We start from the raw sequence: 15,695 nt of genomic DNA on the forward strand, positions 1-15,695 counted from the left end.
TTGCTGGGAAGTGCTTGGGCAGAGGGGACACGGAGCTGGGGACATTCCCAGCCCTGGTGCCAGGGGAGGATGTGCTGGTGCTGCCCCCAGGTAAGTGCAAAATCCTTCACCTGCAGCACTGATTGCAGCTCTGGTGTCCCTGACATAAACAGGCTGTGGAACTGAGGGGTGAGTCCAGGGAGCTGCTCCGAGGGCTGGAGCCTGTTTGGAGCCAAGCTGGGACAGTTTGGGGTGTTCACCTGGAGAGCAGAAGGCTCCAGGGAGAGCTCAGAGCCCCTTCCAGGGCCTAAAGGGGCTCCAGGAGAGCTGGAGAGGGACTTGGGATGGGGCAGAGGGTAACAGGACAATGAGGAATGGCTTCCCAAGTGCCAGAGGGCAGGGCTGGGTGGGATATTGGGAAGAAATTCCTCCCTGTGAGGGTGGGGAGGCCCTGGCACAGGGTGCCCAGAGAATCTGTGGCTGCCCCTGGATCCCTGGAATTGTCCAAGGTCAGGCTCGATGGGGCTGGGAGCAGACTGGGATAGTGGAAGGTGTCCCTGCCCATGGCAGGGGGTGGAATGTGACAATCTTTAATATTCCTTCCAACCCAAACCATCCTGGGATTCTCCCTGCAGAGTCTGAGAAGGAAAACCCAGAGGAGGGAGAGATGTGGGGCTGTCGGTGCTCGGGGCCCCACCTGAGGGGGGTCAGAGCCCCAGTGAGGGTGGGGGACGTGGTGCTGCAGGAAGGCAGAGGGAGCAGGAGCCAGGGGTGAGGAGGAGCCAAGAGGCTTTGGAGGTCTGAGCACAAACAGGAGCCTGAGGAGAGCAGAGCAGGAGCAGAGCACGGATGCAAAGGGAGACTGAAGGATGTAGGAGACGAATGGAAGAGCAGGAGTTGGTGGGAGGGCAAGAAAGAGGCTGAGCTGGAGCAGGAACTGAGAGCCTGGGGAAACTGAGGGAGACATTAATCTGTGCCAGGGTGCAGAATGAGGGAGAGCTGAGGCTGAGCAGGGGTGGGGAGCTCAGCAAGGGGGGAGGCCAAGGTGATTTCTGGGGCTGAAAGACTTTTGGGTTGCTATTGATGCCACAGGATTTGGGGCCATGGTGCTGGAGACTGGGAGCTGAGGTTGTGGGGCAGGAAACCACAGGTCTGCGGACCACAGGAACTGGTGGTTTAACCAGTTTAATTTAAACCCAATTCCATTGAGGGTTGTGCCTGCCTCAGCTCCTCACACACAGCATCGTGTCCTGGTCATGAGGCAAAGCCTCACCAATCACCCTTGGCAGTGCTGGAAACTGACAGTGGAGCTTCCCACACTGGCTCCTTATAAATTCCACCAGTAAATCCTTGGATCCAATTCCATGTTTGAGGCATTTGCAGCTGTGCTGAAAATTGTTCTGATACATGAAGGAACCCCCAAGCAGGGAGAGGTGAGCTCTCCATGGGGAGCAGTGGGCACCACTTGATCCTTTGCAGGGATGCTGGTGGTGGAACCAGGATGAAAAGCCCCCATGAGATGTCCCCAATGGCTGGGATGCACTGAGGTCAAGCTGGAGGAAGAAGTCAGATGCTGCCACATGGGAAGCAACTTCTTTCACTGGGAGTGCACAAGAATAATGGGAATTTAGTTTCCTGAGTGGAAGCAAACAGCTCTGTGCAACCTCCAGCCCTGTCTGTATCCTACAGCCCTCGGCAGAGCCTGGGCTGGGTCGGGGCTGTTCCAGTCACTGCAGCAGAGGGTGAAGCAGCTTTGATTTGGGGGCACAGGGAGCATCCCTCCATTCTGATCCCGTGCTGGAACATCCACTGTGCTCACACCACGGGTGTCTTCTCTTGGGCAGGAGAACAGATGATTTTGAAGTGGCCGTCGTCCGGGCTGGGAATGGCCCCAGCACTCCCCGTGCTGCAGATCCCAGAGAAGGAGGGAGCAGCCCTTTCCCCGGGCTGGCAGGAGCTGCTGTGGCAGGATTTGGTCTCTTGTACAGCAGAGCCATGTCCAGGGAAGCAAAAGCCGCAGGTTTCCACTGGCTCTGGGATTCTGATGCTGGTGAATCCATCACCAACGCTGCCAGCTTCCACCAGCCGATCTGCAAATAAACTCTGAGTCAGCTGAGGGGGTTTAGGAGCAGCTTTTACCTGAGAATGCTCTGAAGTGCTGCACTAGAGCCTGTGAAAAGCTGGTCCTGGGACTGGAGAGGACACCCAGCTCCCGGCATGGATTCACTGCATCACCTAAAACACCCAGAAAATGTCTCCAAACCTGGGGGCTTATCTTAAAAACGACCCTTTGATCCCAGTGTCCTTCAGCAAAGCAGACAGGAATGGCTTGAGGGACAGTCCTTGGAGTGACTCCAGGTGTCCCATTGGCTCATGGGGTCTTCCCCTGTGATTTTTGATGTTCATGGCTTTGAGGTGGATGTACATAAACAGGGATGTGTGTGATGTGTGTGCAGAAATAGGTAAGGAGGCTTTGTTTCTTTGGAAAGGCAGGAGAGAAGAAAAGAAGGAAGAATAAAAACACCTTTTCCATGTTGAATTGTTCCATGTTTTTCTTTCTCCTTTCCTCCCTAACACAAGGACTTGTGAAGGCCCTCCAGCTGCAGAACTAAAACGGTTTTTCTGAGGCAGATGTTTGTTTTGGAAGTGGGTTGGCTTTTCTCCCCTCAGCCTCTGGATGGAGAGCGAAGAAGTGCTGGCTATGGAGCAGCTCCAAGAGGGAAGCTGTGCCTGGGGAGTGACTGAGGGGTTGCAGTGGAGAATGGAGCACAGGGCTCCAGCCCTGCTCCTCTCCCAGGCTCACACTCATCGTCTTTGCTTATTCTCCCTCCCCTCTTGGGAGCTGGCTCTGCTTTCTGCCTCTCCAGCAGCACCTGGCAGCCCGAGCCTGCCCCCACACGCTCCCCACCCTCTCCCAGCGCTGCCAGCACCCACCTTTGGCAGTGTCCTCCTTGCAGTGGCAGGTGCCAGCGCTGGCCTGGCAGGAGACACCCTCTCCCTTCCTGCGCAGGTGGGTCCAGCCCAGGAGCAGGGAGCAGATGAGGGAGCAGAGGCAGAGCCCCAGCAGCAGGTACAACACCAGCCACGGGTCCTGCTCTGCACACGCCTTCTGCTCCAGCACGGCCGCAGGCGTGGCTGTGGGGCAGAGATGGGGCAGCTCAGACACCTCCGGGGTGGCTTTGTGACAGGGAAAGGGCTGAGAGTGCCTGTGCCCCCCACTGGGAAAGAATTTGAGAGCCGAGTGGTTTGAGTGCTGTGGGTTTCCTCCAGTGGATAATTTGGGTCCTTTTCTTTTTCCCAGTGGGAAAAATGGGATTGAATGGGGCTTGGAGCAACCTGGTCTAGGGGAAGGTGTCCCTGCACATGGCAGGGGGTGGGACAAGATGGTCTTTAAGGTCTCTCGCAACTTAAACCGCTCTGCTTCTGTGACATTGGGCACAGAGCAGCCCATGGGCCTTTCTCTCCATCCAGGAAGGTGTTTTTCACCCCATATGGAATTCCACCCTGTGGGTCTCACCCCTCTAAGGCACAGGGTGGCATGAGGGACATCCAAGGTCTGTACCCCCTCTGTTTGCCCATGGTGAGGTGGAGGAGATCCCTTCCCACACCCCATTCATGCCCTCCTCCATCTTCAGGGGCGGTTTCATCCCCAGTGTAGGACTTGGAGATCTTGGAGATCTGTCCCCTCCTCCTCCCCCTCCCCGAGGGCCGGGGGCAGCTCAGCCGGGTGGGATCCACAGCTGCCAATTCCAACCTGTTTTACAGCTCCCAGCCTGTAAAACACCAGCACGCGATGGGGAAAGCCACTGCAGGATGGAGAAAATGGGGAAAAGCCATGTCCTGGCTGCTCTTGCCCAGCCCCAGTGGAACGGCAGCCCCCTGGGCCAAAGTGAGGGTTTTGGTGCCCCCTCCCCGACTCACGCTCGCAGGTCAGGGCACATTCCTTGGGGTGCTGCCCGCACACCGAGCTGCACTTGATGCAGTTCTTCACAAGATCGTCGTAGTAAAATCCGGGTCTCTTGTTGCAGTCCATGGACTCTGGGGAAGGGGAGAGAGGTGATCACCGTGCCCCCAGCACGTCTCCCCGCCACCCCAAGGCCCCAGTGCCCGGATTCATGAGAGGATGAGCCCAGCTCCCCGCTCCGGCAGGCACAGGGTGGGACCTGCCCACTGCCCGAGGCACTGACAACTTCTGCAGGGCTGGCAGGGTGACAGATCCCCGGGGTTTGGGGTGGAGAGCCAGGAAAGGCATCTGCTGGCAGCTGCTCGGGGAGGGGATGGTCTCAGCCAGCCAGAGGCAGCTGTGCTCACCTGGGAGCTCCGGGCTGCTGCTCTCTGAGCTGCTGCTGCTGCCCTGGGACACACCAAAACCTGCCTCAGCACCAGCTTGTGATGCCAGGAACGGCATCTCCTGTCCTTGTGGCTACTGAATGAACCCTGGCACGGGGCACCTCAGCCTGTGGCTCAAGGAAGGGCACAGGTTTGGAGTGCAAAGTTTCTCTCTCCCTTTTCCTCCTCCCCACCTGTTTTCAGGACACCTCAGTGTCTGTCCCAGGTCGAGGGTTTATCATTATCCACATCCACCGAACCTGGCGGCTCCCCAGCCCTGCCTTTGGAGGGTGGGGTGTCCCCGACAGGGGACATGAGTGCTGATGCAGCCTTGTGACCCCAGAGGGGAGCAGTGCAGAGCTGCAGGCTCTTGGTGCTGGTCTCTCTCCTGAGCTGTTGGCAGCCTCAGCCCATCCATGGGGAGCTGCAGCATCCCCCTGCGGTTTTGGCTTGAAGCTCTGTAAAGCTGAGCTGGCTCGGAGCCTGTCCCGGGGTCTGATCCTCCCTCCCAGCTTTGCCCCACCCCTGACTCTTGTCCCCATGCAGGGACAGGCCGGCACTCACCACACACAGCATCACACCTCCTGGCCAGGGACTGCCGGCACGCGAGGCTGCAGGGGATGCACTGGGAAACGAGGGTGTCCCAGTACTCCTGGTCAGTGCAGTTCTTCATGGCATCCTGCCCCACGCGTGTCCCATCCATGGCTGCAGGACAGAGACACAGGTAGGTACGGGGTGGCCACCACGGGGCTGCTCTGCAGCCACCCCCTCCCTTCCCAGGGCTGAGACATCCTGGCTGTCCCTCTGCCCTCTCCGGTCACAGGCTTGAGCCACAGCAAAATCTGCTTTTCAGACAGTGTGTGTGTCCCGTGCCAGTCCCAGGGGACACACAGAGAGCCCTGGGTTAGGGGTGGCCCCGTGCTGGGTCTGGGGATTCCTGCACCTGCCAGTGGGAGCACAAGCACTGGCGACAATTCTTGTCTGAAAATACCAGAAACACGACCTTGTGTGTCATTCCTGCCCTTTCTGTTGTGTGTTCTGCTGTCATAGTGAAACCCAGGCTGATGTAAAAGACATCAGAGCAGAAGGAGGCAAACCTCCCCAGGAGACTTTGGGCCCCAGTTTAACCAGTACCAGCTGGACGTGGACGTGCTCATGTCCCTGTCACGGGCTGCTTGTCCCATCCTCTGCTGCCCCAGCGCTCCCCGTGCCCTTGTGCACTGGATGTGATGCCAGAGGCACAGGAGCAGTTCCCAGCAGCATAAAAATCTGCTCGAAAACGTAACATTCTGAAGACTTAGCTGGCTGACAAAAGCTCCCGTGTTGTGCCACACGCGGGGTCTGCAGCCAGCGCCGCGGAGCAGCTGCAGGAAGCTCTGCCCCAGCGCCAGGGTGGCCGTGATGGAAATGTGCCTTTCGCTGCCCGAGAGCGCTCCCCGGAGCCACATCCCGCCCCGGGGCCGTGCCTGGAGCCGCAGCTGTTTCCTGCAGGGTGGGAGATGCTGGTGCTGACGGGGCCCGAAGGTTTGAAACTTCCCCGAAGCCGCAGCGTGGGCCCCTGAGTGCCCGAAGGCTGAGCTGCAGCTTGGGCTAAGCCAAACCTTTGATTTCTAGACAGAAAATCTCTGCACTCTGCCAGGGGTTCTCCTCTCTCTCCAGGACCTGGGAATGTGAGGAGGTTGGGAACTTTGCACATCTGTCCTGTGAGTCCTACCTGGGGCAGCACACGAGAAACGCTCCCATTCCCAGGGAAAAAATCCTCTCTGCACTGGGATGCCGGCCTGACACTCCCACATGGTCAATTAACATTGCTGTAAAATTAAATAATGGCTTTCTGTCGAGCTGACTGGAGACATCCCCAGGGCAGAGCGAGGCTCAGGCCATTGCTCTCCTCGGATGCTCTTGGAAGAAACTTTGTACCCAGAGAAGCCCCCCAGGGGTGGCAGGAAGCCCTTTGGGGTCACTGCAGGCCCTGGGCATGGCAGGGAGCTGAGCCGTCCTTGACCTAGGTGGGGTTTCCCACGGGATAATCGATGGGAAATGGATCTGGGGCTGTGCTAAAGCTGAGGGGCAGCAGGCTGGGAACTTCCCTCCCAGATGCTGTGAGGACATGTCCAAGGAGCTGCTGGGTCTCATCTAAGAGCTTGCCCTTCTTGGGGAGTCCCAAGGTACACGTGGTGCTCTCAGCATGTACTTCTCGGCCATGGATTTTCCAGCAGAGCCAGATGAGTCTTTTTTTCTGCCTCTCAACCACCAGGACCCTCTGAATTCCCCCACAGACCCCTCATGCCCAGCCTTAAGCAACCACAGGACAAAGGGGAATGGCTTTAAGCTGAGGGAGGGTAGATTTGGAGTAGTTATCAGGAAAAAAAAAGATTTTCTGTGAAGGTGGTGAGGGCCTGGCTCAGATTCCCAGAGCCGCTGTGGCTGCCCCTGGATCCCTGGGAGTGTCCAGGGCCAGGCTGGATGGGGCTTGGAGCAGCCTGGGGTAGTGGAAGGTGTCCCTGCCCATGGCAGGGGGGTTGGAACTGGATGAGAATTAAGCTCCTTGCCAGCTCAAACCATTCTGTGCTTCCCTCTCCAGCCCCACAGCACTGACCACCCTCAGCAGGGTGGGAGCTCTGAGCAGACCCTGCACTCCCTGCAGGCGCTGGGAGCACGACCAACCCCAAATCCTGCCACAGCCAAACCCAAACCCCCACCCCCCTGCAGCCCCTCTGTCGGGTAACTCACGTCTGACTCTCCAGCAGTGTCTACTCCCCTTTGGCTCCTGCCATGGCCCCACGAGCTGCAGCCCTGAGCCCCTGCATGGCTCAGGGGGTTATTATTAGAGAGATTTGATTAATGCTGGGCTGTGCATTTCCTGGGGTTTCCCCTCGTCCCTTCCATGCAAATTGGCTGCACACTCAGCGCCTTGCATTGGCTCCTGGGGTCCCTGGGCTGCTGGGGACAGGGCGGGGGGACACTGCGGGGTGGATGTGTCACCAGGACCAGGGACAGGTGTCCTGGGCCAGGTGGCCACATTTCAGAGAGCCTTGGTGGAATGGGAGCTCTGCAGCACCTGCTCTTGGATCACAGGACTGCGGCAGAATCCCAGAACCATAAAGGTTGAGAAAGCCCTCTAAGATCATCGAGTCCAACCATCCTCCCAGCACTGCCACATTCACTGGGGAACCACGTCCCCAAGTGCCACATTTAAACACCTTTTAAATCCCTCCAGGGATGGTGATTCCACCGCTGCCCTGGGCAGCCTGTGCCAGCGGGATGTTTTCTTCAGGGAAAGGTGTTTCACTCTGTACGAGAGGCGATTGCCAGGACCAAGCATCACTCGGAGCTTCCATCCTTTCCATGCCCTCAGGATGGTCAGCACAGGAGACACTGTCCTGTCTCCTGCTCACAACTCCTAGAACATCTCTGGAGCCCAGTGAGGTGCCTCAAACACTGACTTTCTCTGCTCATCCGTGTCTGGGAGGCAGGAGGGCTGTGGATGTCCTACACGGACAACTGAGTCCCAGCTGGGCTAGGGGCACAAAGCATTAATAACACATTAATAGCACATTAATGACACATTAATAACACAGCTTGTTTTCACAGAGGGAAAGAGTCACCTCTGCACTGCTGGCAGCCTCCGGAGGTTTGTCCCTGATTCCTGCAGAGATGCTGGGCATGGCTTTGGCAGAGGTGCCAGGAAGAGGCACGAGGTGCTGGGAGCATGGCAGAACAGTGACTCAGCTCAGTCCAGAGGGAGGTTTCTGCAGAAACAGCTGAAGGAGGAAGGAAGCAGCAATACCTGATACTAAAAATATTCGTGGATCAGCGTCGAGGTTTTTTCTGTTTGGTTCAAAAACTCCTATTTTGTGCTTGCCATGTGGAGCTGGAAGGGAGAGCCCAAAGGATGTTTTGCCGTGTCCATTGCAGGGGCATTGGAGGCCGATCCTGCCCGTGGGGAGCAGAGCCCAAAGCAGAGGAACCCAGCATTTTGTGTTTGGATGTGGCCCATCACATCCCGGATCCTGAAGGAGGGTGGGAAGCAGCACTGGCACCATCCAATTGGACCACAATGCTTGGAGCAAGGACCAAGAGAGGAGGCACCAAAGCCACAGGGACACTCCAACGCTGCCACACGTCATGTGTCCGGTAAAAAGGGTGAGATCACTGCTGTCCTTGAGTCTCCCACTGGGAGGGAAATCCTGATTTTGGCATTGCCTGAGCTGGTTGAGTGTGGCAGAGCAGGGAGATGGCCCTGGAGAGATGGCCCCAGCCCGCTGGCTCTCGGGGTTTTGCAGGGGAAACTCACCTCTGTAAATAGCACCAGAGACTTGCAGTTTCCACCCCGGTGAGTGCTCAAGAGGGAAGTGAGAAGCACTTGGGGGTGGTTTGTCCCTCCTGGCTGAGCAGGGATCAGGCAGTGTGGTTTCAGCTGTAGAATCCTGGGGCTGTGTGGACTGGAGCCTCATTTCCTCAGCCGGGCGCCCCAGTGGCCTTACCCTCTGTGCCCTCAAACATCATCACGCCCCTCCTGCAGCCTCTGAGGATACTCTGTGTCTGTCCAACACCTCCAGACATGATCCCCCATGAGCTCCTGTCCCACAGCCAAGGTGGTGACTGCCACCCTGCCCTGCCTGGGATTGCTCCTGTGGTTTGGGCAGCCACCACCAGCCCCCTGTTCTGGATTTCTGGATTAAACCCTTCCTTTGCTTAGTTCACTGGTTCCCCAGAGCATCAACCAGCAGCTCCTTGTGCATCCTCCCAGTGCAATGCATCCCTCTGCATGGCTTTGCATCCATCTGCATTCCCCCACATCGTTTTGCATCCTTCAGTGCTCATCTGGAGGTGTCACACTCTCTGTGAGATGACAGAGGTTTTTTTTCCTGACAACAACATCTATTTTCCTGCTGGGCTCTTGCCCCAGTGGCAGCACTGCAAGGAGAGCTGCAGCAAACAGGCAGACAGGGTGGATGGTGTTTGGCGCTGGAAGCTTCTAGGAGGTGCTTTGCCTCCCCCTTGAGCAGCTTCGCTGGGATGATTTCCTCCCCTCAGCCCATCTGCTTTTAGCAGTCCGTGGCCGGGACTCTTGCTCACACACGTGCTCCCTTCAGGACCTGAAAAAACCGGAGCCTGTGGGGGAAGAAGGGGAAGAGGAGCCCTTTGGGGTCGAAACTGCCAACTGCGGGGCCGGGCTGAGGGCAGACGGCTCCGAGGGCTCATTTCTGTCACCCCAATTCCCTGCGGAGGCGCTGGGGACAGGTCGCGCCGTCCCCTCGCGCTCCTGGGCATCCCCCGCGTCCCGCCGCCGTCACCTCACGGCAAAGCAAAGCGCAGAGTCACTGCCACCCCCGGGGCTGCCGCCGCACCAGGGCCACCGCCGTCCCCGGCTCCGCAGGGCTGTGACAATCCCCCGGGAAGGACACGGCCGTGTGCTCGGGGGGTCTCGGGGCGCGGCTCCTCGGGCGGCCGGGCTGTGCGGGGCTGTCCCCAGGAGATGGCACCCTCGGCCAGCCCAGCCCGGCTGCCGCCGCCTCCGCACCCCGGGAATGCTCCAATCCTCCCGCCCGCGGCGAGCCAGCCACGCCAAGGGGAACCGCAATGGAATACACACATGTATATGTGTGGGTTTTATATATATATATATGTGTGTGTGTGTGTGTTATATAACATATATAACATACATATACATATAGCATGTACATGTATATACACACATATATGTGTATGTTAAATATATGTAACATATATATGCGTGTGTGTATATACATTATATATGTGTGTGTGTATATATATGTTATATGTAACCTATATATAACATCTACATATACATATATAACACACGGGAGGCATATATGTTACACATATATATGTTATATATGTGTTATATATGTTATATATAGATGTTATATATAGGTTATATATACATTATAGATATGTTATATATATACGTTTTATATAACATATATATAAAGTGTATGTATAACATATATTTGTTATATATGTTATGTAACATAATAAATAAAAATATTTATTATATTTATTATATTCAGTACATAAAATTAGTTTTATATAATTAAATATAAATATAAGTATTTGCAGACTTATATAAAATATTACATAACATATAAAACAAACATATAAAAGTATTTATTATATCTAAAATTAAAACATATATGTAAAAATATAAATTAGATATGCATATATATATATACAAATATATAAAATGTATGTAAAATATATATATACGGAATGGTTGTGGTTGAAGGGACCTCAAAGCTCACCCAGTTCCTCCTGGACACCTTCCACTATCCCAGGTCACTTCAAGTCCCGTCCACCTTGTCCTTGGACACTTCCCTGTGGGGATGCAGCCCCCTGGCTGGCTCCTGCCCCTCCCTGGGGCCTCCGTTTGCAGCAGCCCCAGAGCCTGGGGGGTTCAGGGCCCCCCAAACACCCCACACTGCTCCATTGCTCCCTTTGCTCCCTGTCCTGTCACCACCCCGGCACTGCCCATGGCATTATCCCAAGGATGCTCAGCACCCATGGGTGTCTGGGCACTGCGGCAGCCCGTGCTGAGGGTCTGACCCCCACAGAGGTTGTGCCTGGGCTGTGGGTGAGCCCTGGATGACCCAGGCTCCAGAGGTGCCCCTGTGCATCAGCAGGGTGATGCTGCAACAGCCTCCTTGCCAAAATCCCCAGGTTTTTGCAACCTGAACTGTAGGCTCAGCACAGAGCAGGAAAAGGGAAGCATTTTACCAAAACCCAGGCTGTGCTCAGGGCTGGCTCCCCAAACCCAGCAGCCAGCTGGAGACCAAGGATGGCCAGATGGGAAAAGGCCTGGGTTGGTTGAGGTCTGGCACAGAAATGACGAAAAAAGCCCTAAAAGTGCGTAGGGAAGGAGCAGGAAAAGGAGAGTTCAGTGCCAGGGCTGTGTGCTGAGGTGTAAAGCGTGGGTGGTGGATAAAGGAGATGAGTCAAAGAACAATCTTTGTCCAGAACAGCTGATCTGATTACGTGGAGTTTTGATCTGGTGGGAACAACTCCTTGTCCTCCCCACTGAATTCTCTCTGGAGAGGTGTTTTCCTGGCAGAACTCTCATGGGAAGGGGTTTGCAGCCTGCCCAGGAGCTCTGCTGTTAATTTTTAACACTAAAACCCTGGGGAAATTCCAGAGGACTGGAGGGTGGCCAGTGGGAGTCAATTTAATATTTAAAGGGGATAAAAGGGCTGATCCTAGGAATTACAGGCCAGGTGAGGCTGATCACTGTCCCTGCACAAATTATGGGCTGGGTAATTGAGGATACTGTCAGCCAAAAATTAGAAGCTAAAAATATAATTAAGGTCGTTAGCTTGGTTTCATGGATGGCAGCTCCTGTCAAGTGAGTCGGCTTTGGTTTTTGGCATGACTCTGGGCTGGCTGATAAAGCTAATTGTGCTGCTGCATTATAATGGGTTTCTCCAAAGTATTTAATTTAGGGCCATGTGACATTTTCATCTGTAGAACTTGCATTATATGGAGTCAGCAGAGCAGACATCCGACGGCTGCACTGGCAGCTCCGGGGCGGTGGCCAAGGGGGCCAGTGATGGAGGAGGCTGAGAGAACTGGGTTTTGCACAGGGTGATGTTTTTAGCAGGGATGCTGAGGTCAGAGGGGGGGTTTGGCAGGGCAGGCAGCCTCACAGGGGGATCCCCTCTGCCCTGCCAGGCAGCCAAAAGGTGGGGAAACACAGGTGGGAACAAAAGATACGGATTTTTCTGCTAAAGCACAGCAAAGTCTGTTGGCAGCAGCAGCCACTGTAACCCAACTGGGAGTGTAATTCATCAATTTTAGGAGAAAGGTACAAACTTGCAGACATTTGGCATCTCTGGACAAGAGGAAAGTTCTGTTTGGTGGGACAGGATTGATTGTTGCTTCTGCGTGTGTGTGCAGTTTGCTCTGCACCATCATCATGGGCTTGTGCATCCCCATGGAAGCTGCAGCCTCACCTCTGGGCTGTATCAGCTGCAGCTGAGTGCTGTGGATGTCCTCCCGTGGATAATTTGGGTCCTTTTCTTTTTTTCCAGTGGGAAAAATGGGATTGAATGGGGCTTGGAGCAACCTGGTCTAGGGGAAGGTGTCCCTGCACATGGCAGGGGGTGGGACAAGATGGTCTTTAAGGTCTCTCGCAACTTAAACCGCTCTGCTTCTGTGACATTGGGCACAGAGCAGCCCATGGGCCTTTCTCTCCATCCAGGGAGGTGTTTTTCACCCCATATGGAATTCCACCCTGTGGGTCTCACCCCTCTAAGGCACACGGTGGCATGAGGGACATCCCAGCCTCCTTTGGTCAGCATTTCCCCCGGCAGATACTCCCCGGGCAGGGCTGTGGGGGGCTCTGGATCAGCCAGGGGCTGCATCCAGCATCCCACACCGGGACTCCACTCGGAGCAGGGCAGGAGGAGGGGAGCCCTGTCAGGCGCCTCTCAGTCCAAGCCCGGATCCAGTGTGGATCCAGGAGCCAGCTCCGAGCCATGACTCCTGCCCTCTCCCCCGGGCATCCATCTGTCTGGCTCCACGGTAATGACGGCGAGCTGGCGGCACAGAGCCATTAAGTGACTTGCCCAAGGTCCCGTGGGGAGCGATGGCCACCCGGGAGGAGCACCCGGCTGTCCCGCTCCTGCCCCGGCAGCGCCCGGCCCTGCAGAAAAATGTGCCACATCAGAGCCGGAAAAACACGGCACAGCCACGCGGACCGTGTCCCCAAAGCGGTGACGATGGACGGTGCTGGCGGCATCTCCACACCGCCACAGGAGCAGGTGCTGCTCTCCTCTCCTCTCCTGTCCCCGGTGGGTTTGGTGCCGCCGAAGCCTTCCCCGGGGCTGGAGGGTTCGGCCGGGGCGCTCCCCAGGCTGGGGCCGGCACAGCCCGAGCCGCTGACTAACACCTCCTGGTTTGCAGCTTGTTTACCTGGCGCTGGGGCTTCTTTTTGGAAGGCCGACTCACCACAGCACCTTCCACCCTCTGCCGCCGCAGCTCCCTGACAAAAACTTTCCATTTTCCCATTGTTTTAATTGCCCTCATTTGAGAAAACTCCTCCAGAAAGAAAGAAAAAAAAAAAAAAAAAAAAACAAAAAAAAACAAAAAAAAAACCCACACCAGAACTGGCTTTGGGTTGAAGAGACATGGCAGCCCAACTAGGCATTCCCAATGGGCGGATGATGGGGTGGGACAGTCCCCCATCCCCATGGCACATGTTGGGGACCTCGGTGGCAGGGCTGTGCCAGGATCTGGGACACTCAGGGGATGTCACAGTTTCCAGCAGCCACCGAACCCGGCACACGGGCGAGCGCCGGCTCCGCGCGGCTGAATGCGGCCCGACAGGTTTGTGGAGAAGCCCGTCCCGTTCAGCTGGATTTTTGGAGAGGCTGGAGCCAGCCCCGGCAGCAGCCGCTTCCCGCGAGGTGCTGCCGGCTCCGGCGGAGCCGTGCGCGGCGCCAGGTCACGGCCCCGAGCCCGCGGGGCAGGCACAGCCTGGGATGGGACACGCAGCGCCTGCTCCCTGCCCCCTGCCAACGCTCTGCCCCTTTTTAGGGAATGGTGCCCCATGGAATTAGGGAAAGAGCAGCCCCTTCCCTTCTGGAGGGTTCCTCCAGTCTGTGGGGTCCATGCCCTGAGGAGGTGAAGAAGGGCTGGGGACCATGAGGACAACACATGGAGGTGTCCATGGAGCTGCAGAGGGGATTTTTTGATGGAAAAAAAAGCTGGGCATCTGTAGGAGCTGTGGGATGCAGGGCACGGCAGGTCCTCAGCAAGCAATGTGGCAGGGAGTAATCCAACCCTGGGGATGGAAGCGGGGAGGGAGGAAAGGGGAATGAGGGAAGGACAAGAGCTGGTTGAGAAAATCATCCACCCTTCTCCAAGGAGCAGCATTTCCGCAGTCATGTGCCAGGTGAACCCTGGACCCACAGCGAGGGCAGCAGGGTCTGTACACTCCAGAGGGAAAATCCTCTCCTCCTGGGGTAGGGTGGTGCCGCTTTTATAACATTAGGATCAAGGAAAAGGTGAGAGAATCCACCCAAAACAGTGACATGCTGGGGGCTGGTGGCCACCCTGGGATCATCATGTGGGCTCAGGGCCGGGTGAGGATGCACTGGGGTCACTGGTGCTCTGCTGTCCCATCCCAATCCGTGCCACACGGTGTGTGCTGCGAGTGGCCCTGGCAGGATGGAGAGAGATGATTAAAGCTGCCTTTGATGAAGCAAAAATTAATAAACAAGCAGGCAATTGTGCTGGGCTTTATTTACTGGGGATGACAGCGCAGAGCCGGCGTGGCGAGGCCGCTGAGGCCAGGTCCCACATCAAACGGCGGGACAGCGCCGGGTGTGAGGGGACCACGCCGTCACCTCTTCTCCAACGGGTTTTTCCTGGCCCCAAAAATCCAGGAAGATAAATGTGTTCTGTTCCTCAGAGCAGGGACCCATCCCACGCCAGCAGGAAACACTGGGATGAGCAGGAGATGCTTTGTGCCATGGCAACATCTGACTGTGGTAGGATGTGCCAGTCTTGGGGGCATTTTGGAGGTGCCACTTGGCACTTTTGCCCTGTCCCCCTGCCCCAGGTCAGCATTCCCACCTCTCTCCCAACCCAGTGATGCCCCACAGGCACTGAGGTCCCTTCTCTGGTGCTTCTGTGCAGAACCCAGGGGCAGAGCTGGGAGGCCAAACCTGTGGCCTCACACCATGTCCTTATCAGCCGGTCAGGAATATTTACCTGCCGGTTTCCACCGGATAAAAATTCACTGGACAAACAGGAGCTCCCAGCTGGCCCCAGGGCGGTGGCACAGCAGGGACATGGCTGAGGTGGGACATGCGCCCCTGTCCCTGCTTCATCCCTGGTCTGTCCCCAGTGCTGCAGGTCACCGAGGTGCCACAGGAGAGTGAGGGACACTGTTCCTACCAAATCTAAGTGTCCAAGGGTTGGTGACCCCTGTGTCCCCTCGTGTGCCAAGGCTGGAGACAGGGTCAAGGATTGTCACCCTGCGTCACCACGTGTCCCACTGCTGGGGTGGGCTGTGTGTGGGCTCTATGGGGAGGTCATTGTGCTCTATGGGGGGCCAAGGGTGGGGGGACATTGGACAACTGCTCCTACAAGGGGCTGGGCTGGGCTGAGCTGGGACAAGGTGAGCCGAGCAAAGCCCAGCCATACTAGGCTCAGTTGAGCTGAGCCGTGCTGAGACGGGCTGAAGAGAGCTGAGCTGGGACGAGCAGAGCCAAACCAAACTGTGTCAGGCTACGCCGAGCCGAGCTCAGCTGTGCCAGGCTGAGCCAAGTCAGGTTGAACTGACTTGGGCTGAAGGGAGTTGGGCTGGGCTGAGCAGAGCCGAGCTGAGGCAAGACATGCCAAGTTGTGGTGGGCTGAGCTGA

General features: G+C 56.4%; 1 protein-coding gene across 2 annotated transcripts; it reads right to left on the minus strand.

Moving 5' to 3' along the window:
- Nucleotides 1-1,148: 1,148 nt before the first annotated feature.
- Nucleotides 1,149-7,149, minus strand: TNFRSF13B (TNF receptor superfamily member 13B). Of its 2 annotated transcripts, XM_066329580.1 has the most exons (5): nt 7,042-7,149; nt 4,873-5,013; nt 3,850-4,017; nt 2,914-3,114; nt 1,149-2,069 (listed from the first exon to the last, which is right to left on the minus strand). In XM_066329580.1, exons 2-5 carry the CDS (start codon nt 5,009-5,011, stop codon nt 1,795-1,797), a joined length of 783 nt encoding a protein of 260 aa, XP_066185677.1. In that variant the 5' UTR covers nt 5,012-5,013; nt 7,042-7,149; the 3' UTR covers nt 1,149-1,794. The 2 variants fall into 2 exon arrangements, with proteins under 2 accessions (XP_066185677.1, XP_066185676.1); XM_066329579.1 differs by lacking the exons at nt 3,850-4,017; nt 4,873-5,013; nt 7,042-7,149 and having other exon boundaries at nt 2,914-3,564.
- Between the last annotated feature and the right edge of the window lie 8,546 nt (nt 7,150-15,695).

Source organism: Sylvia atricapilla, chromosome 15 (genome assembly GCF_009819655.1).
Source record: "Sylvia atricapilla isolate bSylAtr1 chromosome 15, bSylAtr1.pri, whole genome shotgun sequence".
Lineage (NCBI taxonomy): Eukaryota > Metazoa > Chordata > Aves > Passeriformes > Sylviidae > Sylvia > Sylvia atricapilla.